The sequence below is a fragment of the Lissotriton vulgaris genome, chromosome 2_1 (genome assembly GCF_964263255.1).
Source record: "Lissotriton vulgaris chromosome 2_1, aLisVul1.2, whole genome shotgun sequence".
NCBI classification, from domain to species: domain Eukaryota; kingdom Metazoa; phylum Chordata; class Amphibia; order Caudata; family Salamandridae; genus Lissotriton; species Lissotriton vulgaris.
This window is the reverse complement of record NC_141687.1, coordinates 553,719,652-553,741,575: the sequence shown is the minus strand read 5'-3', so window position 1 is coordinate 553,741,575 and position 21,924 is coordinate 553,719,652. Positions and strand designations below refer to the sequence as shown.

At 47.6% G+C, this 21,924-nt stretch overlaps 1 protein-coding gene across 1 annotated transcript in view; it reads left to right on the top strand.

Annotated features, from left to right (window-relative positions):
• The window catches only part of KANSL1L (KAT8 regulatory NSL complex subunit 1 like), a 2,604,205-nt gene that overhangs the window by 1,752,242 nt on the left and 830,039 nt on the right, over positions 1-21,924 (top strand). Inside the window, exon 10 of the mRNA XM_086954111.1 lies at positions 8,007-8,131. Within this exon, the coding sequence (XP_086810237.1) occupies positions 8,007-8,131 (125 nt within the window). The remainder of the gene's footprint in view (positions 1-8,006; positions 8,132-21,924) is intronic.

Genomic DNA, 21,924 nt, shown 5'->3' with positions numbered 1-21,924 from the left:
CTTTTATGTGCACTGCCCTGTTGGTTGCTAAAATGGGCATTTCTTCCCATAGAAGGCAACTTAAGCACCGAAGTTGTTGAAATGGAGATCTGGAGTGGATTGGTCCACTTATCAAGAAAAACTGTTTAAGGGGCACATGGATGCCTGGCCAAATATGCCAAGATTTGGGGAAAGTGGCTTATTATTATTATATTTAAGCTTATAAAGCGCGCAGCTACCCGGAGGTTTCCCGGCGCTAGAGACCAAAGTGAGGGGAAAACAGATAGATAGCTAAAGTGACATTATTGGTTGAATAACCAGGTCGTGACTTCTTTACGAAATTTAAGATAACAGGGTTCCGTGCGAAGAGATAAAGGAAGAGAGTTCCAGAGGGATGGGGCCAGGACGGAGAAGGAGCGACCGCCCATCCTGGCTCTCTTGACTCCAGGAACTTGGAACCTATGCTGATTAGAGGATCGAAGGGTACGGGCAGGGCTGTATCGATGCACTAAGGTATTGAGGTATGGTGGGGCCTGGCCTGTGGTTATCCTGTGCATATAGCAGAGGGCCTTAAATTTCGTGCGGTTTTCAATACGTAACCAGTGCAATTTACGAAGTGAGTTGGAAGTGGAACATGTGTTAGGTAATTTACAGAGCAGCCGAGCCGCCATATTTTGGACTGTCTGTAATTTACGGGTTACCTCTTTGCACGCCCCCAGGAGAAGAATATTGCCGTAGTCCAGTCTAGAGGTGACTAAGGCCTGGACTACGGTTTTCTGGGTCTCCTGAGGGAGCATCCCGATGATTTTACGAAGCCACTTGATGATGGTAATACAGGTGGAGGAGATTTTTACCACATGATGTTTCATGGAAAGTTGATCATCGAAAGTGATGCCCAGATTACGAGCTGTTTTAGATGATACGGGGAGCTTACCCATTTGTGCGGGCCAAATTTGGCGGCCCCACAGGGTAGTATTCTTGCCAAATAAGAGAAGCTCTGTTTTCCCCCCATTCAGCTTAAGTTTGTTTTCATGCATCCACTTGGCGATGTTATGAAGACCGATACAGAGGGAGGAAGGGGTGGAATGGGAACCGGTTGAGAGAGAGTAGATGATCTGTTTATCATCGGCGTATGAGTAGATGGTTAACCCTGCCTGTTCTGCAATGTAGGCCAGAGAGCTGACGTACAGATTGAAAAGTAGGGAGCTTAGGATGGAGCCCTGGGGAACACCATGCGCTGATTTATAGATTTGAGAGGCAGAGGAAGGGGAAAAGACTTGGAAAGTGCGGTCTGAAAGAAAGCTAATGAGCCAGTTGAGGGCTGAGCCGGTGATGCCAGATGATCTGAGGGTATTTATGAGGATGGGGTTGGAGACCGTATCAAAAGCGGCACTCAAGTCGAGTAGAATGAGTGCTACAGTCTCCCCCTCATCCACTCGGCAACAAATAGTTTCTGAGACCCCCAACAGGGTGGATTCTGTTGAGAAACCGGATCTGAAACCAGACTGTGATGGATGGAGGATCTTATTGGATTCAACATGCTGAGTGAGTTGTGTGATAATATGCTTTTCTAATATGTTTGAGAAAACAGGGAGGAGAGAAATGGGATGGAAATTGGAAAGGTTGTTGGTGTCAGCATTAGCCTTTTTTAATAGTGGCTTGATCATACCATGTTTCCACGCGGAGGGGACCTTGGCTTCTCTGAGGGAGGAATTAAGTAGATCCAGAATAATATTAAAAGAGGGGGTGTCCAAAGTTTTTAATATTTGAGGGGGAAGTGGATCCAGTGGAGAACCATATTTAATATTGTTGATGATGTTGGTGAGTGAGGATCTGTTGAGAAGGTTCCAAGTACTAATTTGCTGGGCAGTTGGAGTATGGATTTCCTCTAAGTGTTCGTATTCAGGAAAGATCATAGACACCGACCTGTTGGTGGAGCTACTCAGCTGCAGAGGAGTGGTGAGCTTGTCCACAGAAGCTTCTGGGACACATAGGGTGGCCGGATTAGGTAGTTTTGGGGAAGGGGAAGGGGGGATCGGCTTGAGTGAAGGCGCCGAATTGTTGTTGTGATTATGCGGTTTGTACGATCCTTGATTCGTCATTGAGTTCTTTACCGCATTGTCTCTGATCCTGATTGTATATGATGTGATAGGGGTCTTTTTCAGCGCCATTACTGTGACTTGTTTTCTTGAAATAACATCTTGGAAGTTGTTTATCAAGAAAACAAAACTCTTCAACTGACATCTTTTTATTATCTAAATTCTAAAACACCCATCTAGTAGACAGATGTATGAAAAATCTTCAGTTCCCATATATATATATCACTTTATGAGTCTCACTCCTTAACGGACTCTAGGTAGATGCTACCAAATTATTCTGTGCTTAGTAGGCAACAAACAGCATTGAATTTCAGTCTTTGTTTCTTTCAATCATAAGTTGCATTTGCTTTGATGCCAGCAGAACCAATCCAGTGATGCAATCAGTATAAGGGTATTTTTCCAGACTATAAAATAGGGTAAAATAGGGTAAAACTGCTTCTTTACTAAATGCAGTCTGCTCTTTGGCACATGGAAAAATACAAATATTGCAAACTAGTGGTTAATTCTTAGGTTTACCTGTAACCTCACCTGATTGTTCTCTGATTTTTCAATATATTCCAAATCAAAAGTAAACTAGTGCAAATTGTCTTCTGAATGGACACTTTTCTCATCTAATTTGTCTTAATGTAATCTACAATAAACCTGTTTTGTTGTCCCCCTCTGAGGCGGAAGCCGGAGGTTTGTCTTGCTCCCTCGCTCCTTTGCCACAGATAACGCGGAAAAAACGATTGACACAATAATTGTTTTAAACTCCTGTAAAATATTTTAATTGGTGCGTTTTTATATTGCTAGCAGCCCCTAAGGCGAGATTACTTCGCCGAGGCTCAAACTCCCTTCCCACAGCGCCGCTGTATTCAGGCGCAGGGAAGCTTTCCACATTACTTTGACCGCCATCTTGAATCGGGAAGGCTGGCCGATAGCTCTGCGCCCCTCCCGCCCTCCCAGGGTATTTAACAGGCGTAACTCCTTACTGCTAGTAATTGTTTTGTTGTCCCCCTCTGAGGCGGAAGCCGGAGGTTTGTCTTTCTCCCTTGCTCCTTTGCCACAGATAACGCGGAAAAAACGATTGACACAATAATTGTTTTAAACTCCTGTAAAATATTTTAATTGGTGCGTTTTTATATTGCTAGCAGCCCCTAAGGCGAGATTACTTCGCCGAGGCTCAAACTCCCTTCCCACAGCGCCGCTGTATTCAGGCGCAGGGAAGCTTTCCACATTACTTTGGCCGCCATCTTGAATCGGGAAGGCTGGCCGATAGCTCTGTGCCCCTCCCGCCCTCCCAGGGTATTTAACAGGCGTAACTCCTTACTGCTAGTAATGGTTTTGTTGTCCCCCTCTGAGGCGGAAGCCGGAGGTTTGTCTTGCTCCCTTGCTCCTTTGCCACAGATAACGCGGAAAAAACGATTGACACAATAATTGTTTTAAACTCCTGTAAAATATTTTAATTGGTACGTTTTTATATTGCTAGCAGCCCCTAAGGCGAGAATACTTCGCCGAGGCTCAAACTCCCTTCCCACAGCGCCGCTGTATTCAGGCGCAGGGAAGCTTTCCACATTACTTTGGCCGCCATCTTGAATCGGGAAGGCTGGCCGATAGCTCTGCGCCCCTCCCAAATCATGTACTTTAACAACAGAGTCGCCCGTCCGCGCAGCGGGCGGGCGCAGCAGGCGCGCCGGCGGCGCGCCGAAGGCGCGCCAAAGGCAAGCCCGTCTGCGCCCGTCCGCGCCGGAACCGGGCCCAGGGCCACAACCCCTGCCCCTTTCCTCTCCTATACCCGTAACACACTTCTGGAGATCTGTCCATCCCACGCTCCGCTCTGCACCAAACTAGATCTATCCCTCTTGCCGTTGGTGCCACAAACACAATGCTCACATTGTAACATTACCCCCGTGTTTGTTAACCCAACTATGGCTGTTCAATCTTCAGCTACAGAGGTTGATACTCACGTTTCCATGGCACTTATCAATGCGCGCTCCCTGAGCAAACATTGCCAGGAAATAGCCGACCTCATTAGCGACGCTAACCTAGATGTTCTCTACATCACAGAGACATGGACGGACGAGGCATCTGCCCCTGACTACGTTACGGCAGTCCCTCCAGGCTATAGTGTCTACCGGCAGGACAGGCCCATAGGAAAAGGAGGTGGGATAGCCATCATAGCAAGAGACCAATTTGAAGTCCGTTGCTCGCCGATTCCTATTACCTCATGCGAAGCCATGCATTTCAACATAAAAATGTCCCCCACATATAACTTCAAGGGAATATTGATTTATAGACCCCCTGGGACTAGATCTGCGTTCCTCGCTAATCTTAGCAATATCACTGAATCCATAGTTACAGAAGACTCCACTACGATTATGGGAGACTTCAATTTCTATCTAGAGCAACTCAGTGATAGGGATACCACTACCCTGGTATCAGACCTAGATACAATGGGCCTCAGACAATTGGTCACGACCCCAACCCATCAGGCAGGCCACACGCTGGATGGAATTTTTACAAATGTGGAAGGACTGTGTATAACCTCAGTACTCCCCATGACATGGACAGACCACTCAGTCATTTTTAGCAGACTCACCATCAAAGGCTCGCAGAGAAAAAAAGTGGTCCCTGCAAAAAAGGGTACGTTCAAAGCATGGAAGGACATCAATTCCGATGATCTTACATTGCTTCTTAATACCACAACCCCGGAACTATCCACCGATCCCAATACTGCAACCAGCCAATTCCAGAAGTGGCTGGGTGAAGCCACGGCCCAACTGGCACCTACCAAATCACTCTCTAAAAATAGAAATGTGCCTAAAGCTCAGTGGTATACAACAGAACTAAAAATTCAAAAACAATTAACCAGGAACAGGGAAAGACACTGGCGAAGATCCTATGACAGTGAAAATAAGGAAAAATATAAAAAAGCCCTTGCCACTTACAAAGCTATGATAATAGCAGCAAAGAAAGATTTTTTCACACGCCATATAGAAACTGCGAAAAATTCCAGTAAACAGTTATATAACATCGCCAAAACCCTCGCCGGTAATGCCCCTGATCTTAGTCCACCCCCATCGCAAGCACTATGTGATGCCTTATCGGAGTTCTTCTTTGCAAAGGTCAATGATATCTACCAAGCCTTTAACTCAGTCCAGGCTAGCAGCAGCGCTACAACTCCCATGATTACTCCCAAAAGCACAATGACCTGTTTTAGCCCCCTCACCACTGACCAAATTAAGAGCATAGTAAAATCAATTAAAGCTGGTTCAGCTCTGGATCCATGCCCTACCTCCGTGATCGCTACTGTACCAGACACAGTTATCCCCATTATCACCGGTGTCTGTAACACAATACTGACATCTGGAACTTACCCTGACTCATTAAAAAACACGCTGATCAAACCTCTGCTCAAAAAGCCTGGTCTAGATAAAGGTGAACTAAAAAACTACCGCCCTATAGCGAGCCTCCCTTTCCTAGCCAAAGTCACAGAAAAGGCGATGAATCAGCAGCTGTCAGCCTATATAGAAAGTCACAACTTGCTGGATGATACTCAGTTCGGTTTCCGTAAACATCATGGCACAGAAACCGCTCTCATCAAAGCAGCTGATGACATAAGAGTCATCCGCGATCAGGGAGGAACTGCACTGCTAGTTCTCTTGGATCTTTCAGCAGCTTTCGACACGGTTGACCACAAGATCTTGGTCGACCGTGTCGAGAGGATGGGTATCCAGCTCACTGCTAGGGACCTACTTGCTTCCTTTCTGGCCAACAGAACCCAGGCGGTCACACTGGGCCCCTTCCAATCAGCTGACTTGTCGTTACCGTATGGGGTTCCCCAAGGCTCATCCCTAAGTCCGACACTATTTAATATATACGTGTCGGACCTTGCTAGTGTCATCAAGGCATATGGGATGAGCCTAACCTCATACGCCGACGACACTCAGCTGGTGCTGGCAATAAAGGGTGATGGACAGAGGGTGGCAGAGAGATTCCAAAGTGGGATGATTGCTATCGGCGAGTGGATGGCAAAGAATTGCCTGAAACTTAACTCCGATAAAACGGAGGTGGTTATCTATGGTAATCTCTCGCCAGTTTGGTCAGCAGCCTGGTGGCCATCGGCCTTAGGTACACCACCCTGCCCCACGGTCAAAGTCAGAAACCTAGGAGTTACTTTCGATGACCAGCTTAACTTCATGGCCCATGCAAATAAGGTGGCAGCTAACGCCCACTTCAAGCTCAGAATGGTAAGAAAAATTTTACCTTATCTACCAGATTCAGCAGCCAAAACACTAGTTACCTCCCTAGTTCTGACATCGCTAGATTACTGCAACGGTCTGCTGCTCAATGCACAGAGCAGAGTTATCAAAAAACTACAGACCGTGCAGAATGCTGCTGCACGCGTACTGTCAAAAAAAACCAAATTTGCACCCATCTCGGACACACTGAAAAGCTACCACTGGCTGTCCATCCATAACAGGGTAAAATTTAAATCATTGTGTACAGTCTACAAAACACTACAGGACCAAGGACCTTGCTTCCTCAAAGAGCAACTGACTCCCTATAACCCGCCGAGAACTCTCCGATCTAGCTCACTCAACCAACTAGTGGTTCAACGCAGCCGAACAGCTTCCTGGGGTGATCGCCGCTTTTCAATTGCGGCCCCTAGACTTTGGAACACCCTACCAAACCACATAAAAATAAGCCCCTCACTTCTTCAGTTCAGAAAAAAACTGAAAACGTGGTTATTCAATCAGTAATTCAAATCCGTGTACCTTCTGATCATGGTGAGACATCAATGCATCTAGCGCCGAGACGCCCACGGGTAATTGTATGCGCTCTACAAGTGTCATTAATAAATAAATTAATAAATAAATTAAAGACCAAGTGGTGGTTCCTTTTTCCTCACCTCTTCACCAATATGGGGTGAGCAGGACATAACTACAGAATAGCTTTCAACAGCAATTGATTTCTTAAGTTCCCTTTATTGAGCTTCACAGGTAGTCCAGCTGGTTGATCTCTGATGCCAGTTTCCCTTGAAATCTCTTTGAGTAGTAAACTTGTGTCTCGGTTGCATCAGCCATATATTCTATTACTCCATTATCAATTTGTTAGATTTCTGCAACACTGTATTTAGTTCTGCTTGATCGTTGGTGTGTGCTCTGTTTCCTCAGTATTCTATCTGCCAGCATCAATCCTAAGTCCTCAGTTTTCCTGGTTCTTTTGTCTTCTTCATAATTTTTTACGTCACTGAAGCTCACAAACAACTTCTTCCTTGGCTTGAGCAGTACCACTAATGCAATAGGGCTGTAGTTGGATCATCTTCCAGGATGTATTTCACTATGTGTCAATGTTTTTCTTCACCCTTAGGTTGGCTCTTTCACAGAACAATCCGAGTACGTTCTAGTGTTCGGCTGGTTGTATTCTGGTACATGTGGGTGTCCTGATCATCCTGAGCACTTTGGCCAGCATCAAGTATTCATCATCACATTGGTTACGAGTTTCGGCCAATTCACGCATGCTCACAGCCAAGACAAATCATGTCTGTCCACAGAAAACTGAAATCCATAATGCTTTACTCTCTGTATTGGTAAATGGTTGGGATCCCACTGTCAGAACAGTGTATCAGCACCTCCGTGCATTTAATGAGCAAGAGTCTACCCAAATTGCAGTAGAAATATGTTCGACTAATGCCTGGTACCGGCAATAGACTTGTGCTGGTAGTTCACCTATGTATGATTCCTTTTATATGTAAAGTCCAAAGTCCTACACCTTGTTTCCCTATCTTTTTCATAGTCATAGCTGAAGTGCTCATACTTCTGCCTCAAGGTTCATTGAAGTTAGTAAATGTGAAAGACCCACACTTTTAATGTGTTTAGTGTTCTTTTCCTAAAGGACTGTCTCTTGACCAAAAAATGTGTCGTACTTTTGTTTATTGTTGTACAGGAATTCATGAGACGGAGATTAAGAGGTGAAAGTTCATATGATATTGACAACATAGTAATTCCTATGTCACTGGTCGCAACTACTAAGGTTGAGAAGCTTCATTACAAGGAAATCCTGACCCCAAGGTATGTTGGTTCTTATTCTTGATTAACAAAATATGAAACTCAAAAGTTTATTTCTATCGGTATTATTCTATAGTCCTACTGAATTGCATATATTATTCCCAGTGGTCGTATAACTAGGAAGAAATTGTTCGTTTTTCTTTTCTCCAAGTGTATGCCTTCTCAGTTGCCCTGTGGGTTTGTGAAAGTTTGTGAAACTGGCGAAAGTAACAAACTGGTTGAGGCAATGAGCTGCGTAGCAGCTGTGAACCCACCGTGAGAGAAGGCGAGCAAGGAGAACTGCAACCAGCGGCCCGTAGGCGGCACCAACAGTGGCCCGTAGGTGGCTAAAAATAACAACAACAAACAGTGGCCTATAGGTGGCTAAAAAGAACAAACTGTTGGGAGACACCCTCGCCCCCCTACTTCCCCCACCCTACACTTCTTGAGGTGGAAGCATTTGTCGCCTCAAAGGCCCCAACCTCTAACTACCCCACTAAGAGGTGATTTGTTTATCTAAAACGGTTAGCAAAAAACAACAACAACAACCAGTAGCGTGGCTAAAGAGGACCCCCCTCCATGTTAGCGGATGAATACCAACAACTTGTCAGAGACGCCACCTCAGGAGTCCAGGTTTCTTCCGTCTTGTAGTTGACTAGTCCCAATACCTTCAGGAACCAGCAAATGTGACAAGGATTAAAAACTCTTGGCACAACCTGCTGACCCCCAAAGGGACAGGGAAGTGTGGGACGGGAAGGGGTAGTGGATGGGGGTAAGGAAAGCGAAAGAGAGAAACAAACAACACTGGATCTCTTCTGGGAGATGGGTGTCTCTCTCTGGTTTGAAGCACTCTGGACTTTCTCTTGTAATCTTGATTCTTAGACAGTGCTGCATTAAAGGTTTACACCAATCACTATTGATTCCTTATTAATCGACACTTTCTTTCAACATATACAATAAGAAGTTCTGGTACATACCAACTTTTAGAAAGCCCCAATCCTGTGCTTCTTATGCTAGTATATGAACATCATTTAGAATTCTCCGAACTGCTTAGTTCTTATAGCACCTTCAAAACATAATACAGTGAGTAAACAATTGCTTGGCCTTACTGCTTACCAACAATTCAGTGAACTGGTTAGTCAAACTGTAAACTGCACTCAACATGCAAACTTGCCTTACCTTACACTGTTTCGTGTGCTTCAATAATTGGGGGTTCTGTGAAAAGAAATAAAAAGAACAAATACTGGCCCCCTAACAACTATTGTGACGAACCATCCCTTGGTTACAATCTCACATTTAGTCTTATGCAGTTTAAGTCACTGCATTACCACAATGTGCATATACAGTTTGTCTCTAAAAGTTCTGCAAGTACAAACTATCAAACAATCAGCTACAATGTCCAAACAATCAGCTACTATGTCCATCTAGAGAAAATCCTTTGTCTTTTAGCTTTTATCAAGATTCGCTTTTTAGTTTTTCATTGGTTTTGCCAAGGTTTGTTTTTACACATTTGCCAAGGTTTGTTTGCTAAGTTTTAAAAAAAACGGAATAGTCTTACTTCAATCCGTGTGTGGGTAGGAAGTCTGTATCCTGAGACCGGAAGAGAGGAGCGGGTCCCACCAGAAACGAGCTCCGACTTGAAACGCTCGAAAACCGGAAATGACTGGAACACTGTCACAATGCTTGACGGAGTTCGAAGAAACAGCCAGGTCGCTCCGATGATCGGGAAACTCCTTCGGGATTGCTCCTGGTCGAGAAGAGAAGCAGGCGAGTCAGGCAAGTCGCGCTGCAAGCGGGCGGGGCCGGGTGCTGGGAGACGGGTCCTGGAGGCTCCTAAGCGGCGCTGAAGCTGAGAAGCGAAGCGTTTGTTTAGGAACCGGCAAGCCTTTTATAGGCTTTTTACACGTGTGGGGAAATATCGGTTGAGCACACCTGCTCAACGTGCTTTCAACGTGCTTCCCTCATGAATAGACATACCCTCATGAATATGCATAAGCACCCTTCAATCTGTTGGAAAAAACGTTGCACTTGTACAAATACTAAATAAGCATTGCTACCTCCAAGCACATTTCTGCACAAGCATGATTCTTTCTGCATTTAACATGTTTTTTCCTAGGCTATAATCCATGCTTAAGTTTTCCTGACAGTTCCCCCCCCCAAAGGTCTTCTCAGAGGTCGTGGTTTGCCGGGGTTCAATGCGTGAAAGGAGCGGATCAAACGGGGGGCGTGAACATTACTCTCAGGTTCCCAGGATCTTTCTGCACTATCATAGCCCTTCCAGTCAATCAAGTAGTACAAACGTCCCCTAATTCTTTTTGAATCTAGTATTTTCCTGATCTCGTACTCAACATGATCTCTTTTTATAAGAGGAGGGGGAGGAGCATCTGGACGGGTGTTAGGCTGCACGGGTTTAATCAGGGACACATGGAATACTGGATGAATCTTATAATCTTGGGGAAGGATCAGTTTTACTGAAACTGGGTTTATTATTCTGTCTATGGAAAATGGGCCAATGAATCTTGGTTTTAACTTTTTAGGACCCTCAATCTGTATGTTCTTGGTCGATAACCAAACCTGATCCCCAGGTTTATAAGTTGGGGCAGGCTTTCTGTGTTGATCAGCATAATGTTTCATCTTTTCTTTTTGTTTAGTTAAGGTTAGTTTAACGTTCTCCTGAAATTTGCGTAAACTAATTAGCCTTTCTGCAACTGCTGGCATACTGTTCTGTTTCTCAGGGACAATTACAGGCAGAGTTCTAGGATGTTGGCCAGTAAGAAAATAAAACGGGGAACAACCTAGGGCTGAGTGCATTTGTGGAATTTTGACTTGCGATCTGAACATCATCTGCGCCAGCTTGTCACCTATGTACTACATGCACGGCAGCTATTCTAGGTCACCTATGTATTACGTGCATGGCAGCCATTTTAGGTATCATGGTCTCCCTGTCCACGATCGATCGCCAGCACGTCCCTCTGACCCAGCAAGCATCCTCCGCGCACCCTGGCTCCCCCTCCCTCCTCCTCCTTACGAGCAGGACCCTTCTGCATGACCCTGTCCTTGGGAGTCACGCTAGCGCCTGACCAACACCTCCTCTCCTCCCATGAATGCCCCTCTGTTGACAAACCTCCCTCCTGCGCTGGATTGTCCACGCGGCATGAATACCACTCCATTGATAGCCCCTCACCCCGTGTCCGACTGTCCACACAGGTCCGAGGCCATTGCCTAAGCCGGGAGATATCATTTACTGCCCTATATTGTATGAGGTCGCTCTCCTTCAAAGGGCCCTCTATTGATCCAGGCCTCCCCACCCCCTGTGATATGATCAGGCGCACACATCCTAAGACTCGACGGAACACTCAGCTGCGTGATGGTCCCCTCCTCTTATCAGCAGGTTGAGAAACTCTATTGTGACGGTATATGGGGGTGGGATTGACACTAGGATTACGGGGATGTCTTTTTCTTGCCTCACAAGGATCTGATTGTATCAAGAGAAGGTCACATGCCATAAACCAGTGTATAAGAGGCCAGGCCTCCGAGAGGCTGTTAGAGCACCTCGACATGATACCTTGTTGTCTGATCTGATGTGTTCTGCTCCGTCGGAATAAACTTCTGTTTCCTGCCTTCTGGTCTCCGGCGCCTGCCTCATTGCTTGGTAAACTTGAATGGTACAAGGGCGGTTAGCGCCGGGCAAATCTTGAGAAAGGTCCTAGCCCTACCTTTTTCTACAAATTGGCGCCCAACGTGGGGCCCATCAGCGACACGTGGATCCAGTGGGAGAGGTCCCGATGACAGAGTGAACGACTGCAACGATCGGGAAGAGCTTGTGTCCGATAGACCCTCGTCTGACAGCCGATCATCCGACCTTCACTAGTTCTGAACAGACCTCTCTCGAGTGATCTACGGTCCTGACTGGGCACCATCAGGAGTGCCGCGAACAACACGAAGGAGAGAGGACGATCGGGCGCTGGATCCAGAGGACAGGAAACCGTCCATGCGGTCCGGGTAAGGTCGTGTAAACACGACGAATTGAGGAAATTGTTTTTGGATAATACTAGTATTACGCTTTGTTGAAACCCTCTGGAGATTCACTGTCTGCAAACGGGGAAAAGCAAACAGGCTCTCTCTTTGCAAGCAGTGAAGGATAGGTAACGCAGACTTTTGTCCCCATTGTAATCCGTCGTACCTATCTTCCTCCCCCACTGTTTCCCGAACTATCGTTCGTGGATTATTGTCTGGAGATTCTTTGTCTGCAAACAGGGAAGAACAAGGCCTCTCTTTGCAGGTAGAGAAAGAGTGGGTAACGATAATTTTTCGTGCCCACTTATTCTCCCCACTGGATTGTTTGATTGGCCGATTATTCGGTATTGGTTCTTTTGAGGTATTCACGGCCTCCAAACAACGTAGAATAGAAATATTCTGTCTAGTCTTTGTCCGCCGTGATAAGATAGGTAGTGCAGACTTTTGTCCCCGTTGTAATCCGTCATGCCTGTCTTCTCCCCACTGGTTGGTAGCCTGTTTAGCCCGGACCGCTTATTAGAGATGAACCATCCAGCTCCACTGGAAGGCACCCCTAATAAGGACATGTTCACTAAGTATGGACTAGTCGCTATAGCTTACACTAAACTATGGCATAAATATACGAAAAAGAACCTTGAAAGTCAGTGGCCACTGATAGGTTCCTTTGACGAAAATAAAATAAAAACATTAGAAATAGCGCTCCAGAAGAATAAGACCACGCCCACTATGCTCGACAGTATCGGCATGTGGCGCAAAGAAACGGAACAACGAAAGAAAAGAGAAGAAGCAAAAATAGGGAAAGAATTACGAAAGGCAGCCCACCTAGCCGCAAAGCAACTAGAAGAAGAAATAAAAGAAAGAAAGGAAACTATGCAAAACCAAGAATTAGGGTCGACAGGCCAATGTCCTGTTAGGACCCCCTCTGCGCTCTACCCTGAATTGCCCTCCAAACAACGGGCGAACGATGAGCTACTACTAGGTCCCCCAACCATCTACATGCCCCCTCCATATGCCCCCTGCCGACAAAGCTTTCACGCTCCGAGTGTGAGCGAAAGCGATCTCAGCGCTAGTGCACCAGCCCTCACGGCCTTTGCACCAGCCACATTAACAACCTCATCAGACGACCCCGAGTCTAGCAAACAATCATCGGCCAGATTAAATAGATTAAGCAAAGATGAGCGGGATGGGATCGACAAAATAGCAAAGACCTTAGTAGAACGAAGGGAGAGCGAAGAGTACACAATGAACATATATAATTCACATGCCGACAGCCACAGACGGCATTTCATCTTGCGATTCAGCTACCACACCCTGAACGCGTATGAAGATAGGTATCAGAGCAAGGGTCCCGCTAAATTAACAACGCTGTATAGGAAAATTGATGTTGGAGATGGGACTGAACGTGAGGCGACGGAGCTCTTCATGCAAATGCTTGAGGTCTTCCGCCACCTCACAGAACAGAAACCAGAAGCCAAGGTTACGGTCCCTGAAACAACCTCGGCAGAAGTAGCCAATACTATGATGCCTATCAGAGAAGCGGCTCCTTACTGGATCCCGCCACGGGGCCAGGGAATGAGCGATGATATTAATAATGAAAATGCAAAGGGAAGGGTTGTGTACAATTGGGTATATCAACCATGGGACCGACAAGATATCCTAACCTTTAAGCAAACCCTGCCCGACTTAAGAAAGAACCCGACAGCATTTTATACCGAATTAGGCATAGCCTTGGGTTCGACAATAATGACTTTAGCAGATATTGACTTGTTCTTTGGGCTATGTCTGCCAGCTGACGTGTGGAAGCAAATCCGGAAGGCTGACCACACGGATCTGTTTGGACATACCTGGGACCAACTCGGTAAACTAGACAGACAGCGAGAGCCAGGGAGTAAACCAGTGAAGGACATACTGGAACTCCCAGATAAAATAGTTCAGAAATTAAAAACACTGGTCCCGGAAAGAAAAGTAGACTGGTCGATAGTCACGGCCTGTCGACAGAAACCCCAGGAAGATGTGTCAGAATACTTCTCCCGATTTGAGACAGTGTTCTCCGACTACAGTGGCCAGGACATGACCACCGCAACCGGACAGCACCTGTTTGTGCAAAATTATGTAAAAGGACTAACTCAAGAAGTCTCCCAAAAACTACAGACAAGTGAGAGTAGTTGGGGGGCCTCCAAACCCGCAGCTATCCTTCAGATGGCTCAGTATTACGAGCACCAAAAGAATGAGAATGATAGGGCGTCCGAGAAAAAGAAGAAAGATTTGAAGGAAAGGGTAATGATAGCCCAGATACAGGGTATAGCTCTAGGACGGGAACATCAAAGGGGGAACTACCAATCAAACGCCCCCAGAGATCTACCTCCTAAGGATCACACCCCGACATCTCACACTGGACGGAGAGATATTAGCAATGACCAATGCGCCTTCTGCAAAGGGTTCGGCCATTGGAAAACCCAGTGTCCGGTTTTGCTAGAGATGAATAGAAATAGGGATTCCAGGGATGTGGCAGGTGGTCCGAGGAATAGAGTACAGGGACGAGGGAACTCCAACGACACTAGCAATGACAGATCAGGAAGACTGGATACATTTGACCGTCCTCGACAGAATCAATATCAGCTATCCGAAGGTGAAAATGCCCCCGATTTTGCATAGGACTGCCAGGGGCAAGGGAGGGATCCAGTCGAGCTCTGTGTTGACCAGCAAGGTCCTTATGTCACCGCTAAGGTCTTGGGTACAGAGTCTCCATTCTTGGTAGACACTGGGGCGACACGTAGTGTGTTATCAAAACGACTGATTCCAAGGGCACCCTTGTCTGGCTCACACATAACGTCGATAGGTTTCGATGGGACGCCCTCCACTAACCCCCTGTCCGTACCTATTACCTTTGACCTAGAAAGCAACACTGCTGACGCGACATTTCTACTCTCCTCCAACTCCCCTGACGCCATTATGGGCATTGACTTACTGAAGCATTTTCGAGCTACCATTAGGTGTTCCCCAGATGGAATACGAGTCATCCTGTACGACAACCCAGACATGCCCAGATCCCGTCCCCCACGACACATGTGCCCCATAACTGACGCTGACATGTCCTTGCTTGACGCCCTGCCCCCGTACTTGTGGGCCAAAAACGACTCTGATGTGGGGCGAATGATGATTGACCCTATTCATATAACTGTAAGACAGGACGCTATGCTCCCGAAACTCCCGCAATATCGGATATCCCCAGAGGGTGAGAAGGCACTGGTAGCGATCATTCAGTCTCTGGTAGATGCAGGAGTGGTTGAAGAAGTGGTTAGCAACGTCTGCAACAGCCCAATCCTACCCATTGTTAAGAAGCAAGGTGAAGGAGATGAGAAAGCGTACCGCTTCATCATCGACTTACGAGAGATTAACAAAGTGGTTGTACCCCAATATCCTGTGGTCTCTGATATCACCACCATTCTGACCCTCATCCCGTCCACTGCCACCACCTTCTCTGTTATCGACCTTAAAAACGCATTTTTCTCTATCCCCATCCATCCAGACAGCCGTTATCTTTTCGGCTTCACTTTAAAATCTCGCTCGTACCGATTCTGTAGAGCTCCCCAGGGGTACACTGAAAGTCCCAGCATTTACAGCCAGGCCCTCAAAAGACAGCTGGATGCTTTCCAGCTACCAGAGGGAGTGGTGTTGATCCAATATGTCGATGATATCCTTCTGGCGGCCGACACCACCCCGCTGGCAACGACAGCCACCGTCCAACTCCTACACTTCCTTGCAGAAAATGGCCATAAAGTCTCCAAAAAGAAACTACAGTTCTGCCAGCCACAAGTAACTTACCTAGGCCATCTTCTGTCCAAGGAAGGGAGGAAACTTACCCCTGACCGAATCCAAACTATCCTAGACACCCCCATCCCAAAAACGCAAAAGCAGGTCCGCTCTTTGGTTGGCCTAACCTCTTTTTGCAGACAGTGGTTGCCTAATTACAGCCTCATTGTGAAACCATTACTTGCCCTGCTGACCAAAGATGTCCCCTCCCCGCTTCCTTGGACCACTGAGTGTCAAGCCTCCTTTAAGGAATTACGGGATGCACTCTGCTCAGCTCCCGTCCTCGGAACGCCGGATTACTCCAAACCCTTCTCCCTCTTCACCCACGAAAGGGAGGGATGCGCATTGTCTGTCCTGACTCAATCGATTGGCCCTAAGCAGCGCCCTTGTGCCTACTTCTCCGCCACTCTTGATCCTGTAGCCAGAGCCTTACCTGCCTGCCTTCGAGCAGTAGCTGCCGCTGCTGTCTCCATCCGTCAGAGCGAGGGAATCGTACTTTCCAACTCCCTCACTGTATTAGTGCCCCATGCAGTTGACACCCTTTTGAACCAGACAAAGACCCAACACCTGACTAGCGCACGACTGACAGGGTACGAGTTGACTCTGCTTGCACCCCACATCACACTTAAGAGATGCACGACTTTGAATCCTGCCACATTGTTACCCTTGCCTGAAAACGACCCCGACGTTCCTCCCATACACGACTGTGTGACCCTCACAGACGAACAGACTAAGAGTAGGGTTGACCTCCGAGACACTGCTTTTCCTGATCCCGATGGAGAGCTATGGGTAGACGGCTCATGCATCAAACTCCCAGATGGCACCACTTCAGCTGCCTATGCAGTAACGACAGCCCAAACAGTAGTTGAGACAGCCTGCATCACACAACGATCTGCCCAGGCAGCGGAGCTGATAGCCCTCACCCGAGCATGCATCATAGCCGCAGGGACCACCGCGAACGTATATACGGACAGCCAGTATGCCTTCGGAGTGGTCCACCATTTTGGGCTCCTGTGGAGGGAGAGGGGATTCCTGACGTCCCACGGCACCCCAATCCTCCACGGAGATTTAGTGTCCGCTCTGATTGAGGCAGTTCTCCTCCCCAAACGATTAGCGGTGATCAAATGTCAGGCACACAAAAGAGTGACAGACTTAGTCGGACAAGGGAATGCATTAGCCGACATCACTGCACGAACCACAGCTGAGAATAGGACAGTGACACGCATATATGTGACTAGGTCACAAGCAGAAAAATGGAGTGACACAAGGGAAATGATCAGAGACATACAGTCGGCCAGCACCCCTCACGAATTGACTAAATGGGCAAGGGTGGGTTTGAAGGACGAAGAGGGTTGCTGGCGAACAAAAGATGCAAACAAATGGTTGCTGCCCGACTCATATCTGATTCCCATACTGACAATGGCTCACTCCCCCGCACACATAGGATCTGCACCCATGATCGAACTCATTTCCAAAGTCTGGCACAATGACAAAATCCCCGACTCAGCCAGACGCCTAGTTCAGCAGTGCCTCATCTGTCTGCAACACAACCCCGGGAAAGGGACTGTAGTACCCCGGGGAGGGTTCGGGACCCCCAATCACCCCTTTGAGGTCCTTCAGATGGATTACATCCAACTAGAGAGATGCCAAAACCTGAAGTATGTACTAGTCATTGTGTGTGCCTTCAGCAAATGGGTGGAAGCCTATCCAACCCGTGACAACACTGCCATGACTACTGCCAAAGTACTACTGAAGGAATTCTTCCCTCGCTATGGCCTTTGTCGGATTTTATGGAGCGACAACGGCCCCCACTTCATAGCTGAGGTTATCCAATTAATCCTAAAAGGGTTGGGGGTGAAGCAACGATTTCATGCGGTCTTCCACCCCCAATCCGCTGGTCTAGTGGAACGCCATAATGCCACCCTGAAGCTGAAACTGGCAAAAATAGTGGCCACCACTGGACTTAACTGGCCGGATGCCCTCCCACTGGCCTTGTTATCAATGCGCTCCACTCCCACCAAGCACCATTTGACCCCCTACGAGGTCGTGTTTGGGCGTCCGATGAATCTCTGGACTGCTCCCAAACCGACCTCCATTCATGACGTCCCGGACGTCCTACTATCTGATTATTTGTGCAAGTTAACTAAAACGTTGTCTGTCATCCATCAACAGGTGCAGCAGGCTATCCCCGATGCTTCCAGGGGCCCCGGCCATGACATCCAACCGGGAGATTTCGTGCTGATACGAAATTTCCAGCGAACCAAGAATCTGGAACCTCGGTGGACGGGCCCCTGGCAAGTGCTGATCACCACCCGAACGGCGCTCCGAGTGGAGGGGAAGAGGCATTGGCTGCATGCGCACCATTGCCGAAAAGTCTCTGCAAACCTGGCCACGACAGAAAACGTCAGCACCCAAGAAGAGCTCCTGAGCAAAGACCGACCGATATTGGACTGTTATCCCGATACTGGGGCACTCGAACTTGCAAAATTCTCCGATCCCACTGTGCCATCCAGAGAAGGGTATTTCCTGCGTCGAAAGGGGGGAGTTTCGGCTAAGTAGGCCACGGACTAAGTTAAATCTCAGAACGGTGACCTAAACACAATCAAAGGTTGCCGGGAGAGAAGCTAAACGAAGTCTGTGGTTCTGCCCGCTACCGAGCTCCCTTGAAGGTGATGGAAGCGCCAGATAAGAAGATGATGGAAGCGCCAGATAAGAAGATGATGGAAGCAACAGGAAATACCCAGTATAGAAATCCAAAGACTGACAACTTGCACAAATCAAAGACAATCGCACTCTTCATTGTCTTCCTCTTCTGCCTCCTCCTCATGACCTCCTTCTGGATTCTGGAAGAAAGCACACCGGCTCATGAGGCATTGCTACCTACTGTGCAGCCGACCCCCCTGAAGGAGCATCACCTAATCTCTCTGTCGCCTCAGCTCCGAGAAAGGCGCAGGGAATTCTGGAACAATTCCTTTGTGCAACTGTTGCACCAACACAACATTGCTGCCAATGCTACGAACTGTTGGATCTGCGGGTTGCTCCCGCATGCCACCGGACACTCTATTCCCTTCATCCCTTCACCCTTCTCAGTTCACGGCTCTTGCCTCGCCTGGCTGATCCTCATGCAAGAGAGCCACAAGGATAACGCCACCTCTGGCCGGACAGTGTCACCTTTCTACTCTGAGTTCTGGCTGAACAGAACCGGAAAGACTCCTGCTGCCCTGTGTCCTGCACTCACAGGCGCCACCTTCATCAAAAACATTCCAGCCAAAGAACGAGTCGAAGTACAGGTGCTCCACAATCCAGCCAGGACCACCTTCTCTCATCTACAAAAACAAACTACCGCAACACTGACTGTGGCTCTGTCTGTCATCAATGTCACAGGTCTTGTGTGTCTCGAAGGCCATGGAACGCAGCTGGTGGGTCACAGCGCCTGCCAGACCACCAGAACATTGGACTCAGCTGACCCCCCTTCCTTTGTTGCTTCTCCAAACATGTACTTTGTGTGTGGCACCAAGGCCTACACCTGGCTCCCGAAGGGTTGGAAGGGTACCTGTTACATTGCCTTCGTTCTCCCACCCACATATGTAGCCCCTGCCAACCATCACAGGCAGAGGCGTGCAGACGACCTTGGGCAAGCCGACTCCACCGGAGCACAGTTCCTAGATGCAGCAAAGGGACTTGTTCCTCTGTGGGGCCCAATGGCAAACAGCCGTGCTATCCGGCACCTGACCCAGGCAGTAGAAACAACGATCAACATCACTGCCGGTATCCTCGCCAACAACACTGCAGAACTTCAGGCGGTCCGCCTCGTGACCCTCCAAAATAGACTTGTCCTAGACGTGGTCCTAGCCGACCGAGGAGGAGCATGCCGCATCATCGGATCCAGCTGCTGCACATACGTGCCTGACAACTCGCCTTCAGTCTACAAAGCCATTGAACACCTCCACAGACTTTCCTCAGAGGTTCACCAAGAACAAGAAGGATGGTCGCTTGGGAACTGGTTTTGGGACACTTTGAAGAATTGGGGTTGGAAGTTGTTTTCCTTTGTGTTGATACCTGTTGTGATCTTATGTGGGTGCTGTTTAGGTATCCAATGTCTGCCACCCTTGTGCGGCCTTGTTTCTAACTGTATGTGCCCAAAGACTTTGGACTTCCGAAATGAGCACATGAGCCCCCTCTATGAAGTAGAAATACGTGGCCTTATGGGGATAAATTCAAACTGACAAGTTGGCGAGATATGTTAAAAGGGAGGACTGTGGAATTTTGACTTGCGATCTGAACATCATCTGCGCCAGCTTGTCACCTATGTACTACATGCACGGCAGCTATTCTAGGTCACCTATGTATTACGTGCATGGCAGCCATTTTAGGTATCATGGTCTCCCTGTCCACGATCGATCGCCAGCACGTCCCTCTGACCCTGCAAGCATCCTCCGCGCACCCTGGCTCCCCCTCCCTCCTCCTCCTTACGAGCAGGACCCTTCTGCATGACCCTGTCCTTGGGAGTCACGCTAGCGCCTGACCAACACCTCCTCTCCTCCCATGAATGCCCCTCTGTTGACAAACCTCCCTCCTGCGCTGGATTGTCCACGCGGCATGAATACCACTCCATTGATAGCCCCTCACCCCGTGTCCGACTGTCCACACAGGTCCGAGGCCATTGCCTAAGCCGGGAGATATCATTTACTGCCCTATATTGTATGAGGTCGCTCTCCTTCAAAGGGCCCTCTATTGATCCAGGCCTCCCCACCCCCTGTGATATGATCAGGCGCACACATCCTAAGACTCGACGGAACACTCAGCTGCGTGATGGTCCCCTCCTCTTATCAGCAGGTTGAGAAACTCTATTGTGACGGTATATGGGGGTGGGATTGACACTAGGATTACGGGGATGTCTTTTTCTTGCCTCACAAGGATCTGATTGTATCAAGAGAAGGTCACATGCCATAAACCAGTGTATAAGAGGCCAGGCCTCCGAGAGGCTGTTAGAGCACCTCGACATGATACCTTGTTGTCTGATCTGATGTGTTCTGCTCCGTCGGAATAAACTTCTGTTTCCTGCCTTCTGGTCTCCGGCGCCTGCCTCATTGCTTGGTAAACTTGAATGGTACAAGGGCGGTTAGCGCCGGGCAAATCTTGAGAAAGGTCCTAGCCCTACCTTTTTCTACACATTGTGTTATTATAAGTGAATTCTGCTAAAGGCAGAGCGTCTACCCATTCTGTAGTTAAAGTAGTGGTTAGACAACGCAAACTTTGTTCCAGGTATTGATTCACTTTCTCGGTTTGCCCGTCAGTTTGAGGGTGGAAAGCTGATGACAAAGCTAAGTCGATCCCTAGGTGACTGCTCAATTGTTTCCAAAAATTTGACAGGAATTGTGGCCCTCTGTCAGAAATAATTTTTTGCGGAAGACCATGTAATTTCACAATGTTAGCTATAAACACCTTACTGAACTCTACTGAAGATGGAAGTTTAGGTAGTGGAATAAAGTGACCCATTTTAGACAACAAATCCACTACTACTAGAATAGTAGTCATCCCTGACGATGTTGGTAAATCTGTTACAAAATCCAAACTAATAGTATGCCAGGGTATAGGTGGTATCTCCATTGGTTGCAACAAGCCAACCGGAAGTGAGTGTGAAGGCTTTTGTCGGGCACACACCGGACAAGTCTGGACATACTGCTGGATATCAGATTTCATACCTTTCCACCAAAAGTGCCTTTGGCACAATCCTTTGGCACAATTCCGTAGTCTTGTTAATTCCAGGATGAGCGGCCATAGCCAAATCATGGTTCCACTTAATCACTTGTTTTCTTAAATCTTCTTTTGGAAGGAATACCTTATTCTTAAAATAGAATATACCATCTAATACTGAAGTCTGTTTTAGTGCAAGCCAATCTTTTGGATCCAAATCTTTATGTTGATCCTTGAGTAAAGATAGAAAGTCTAACTGAGTGATTTCTGCACAAATTTTTTCTACTGGT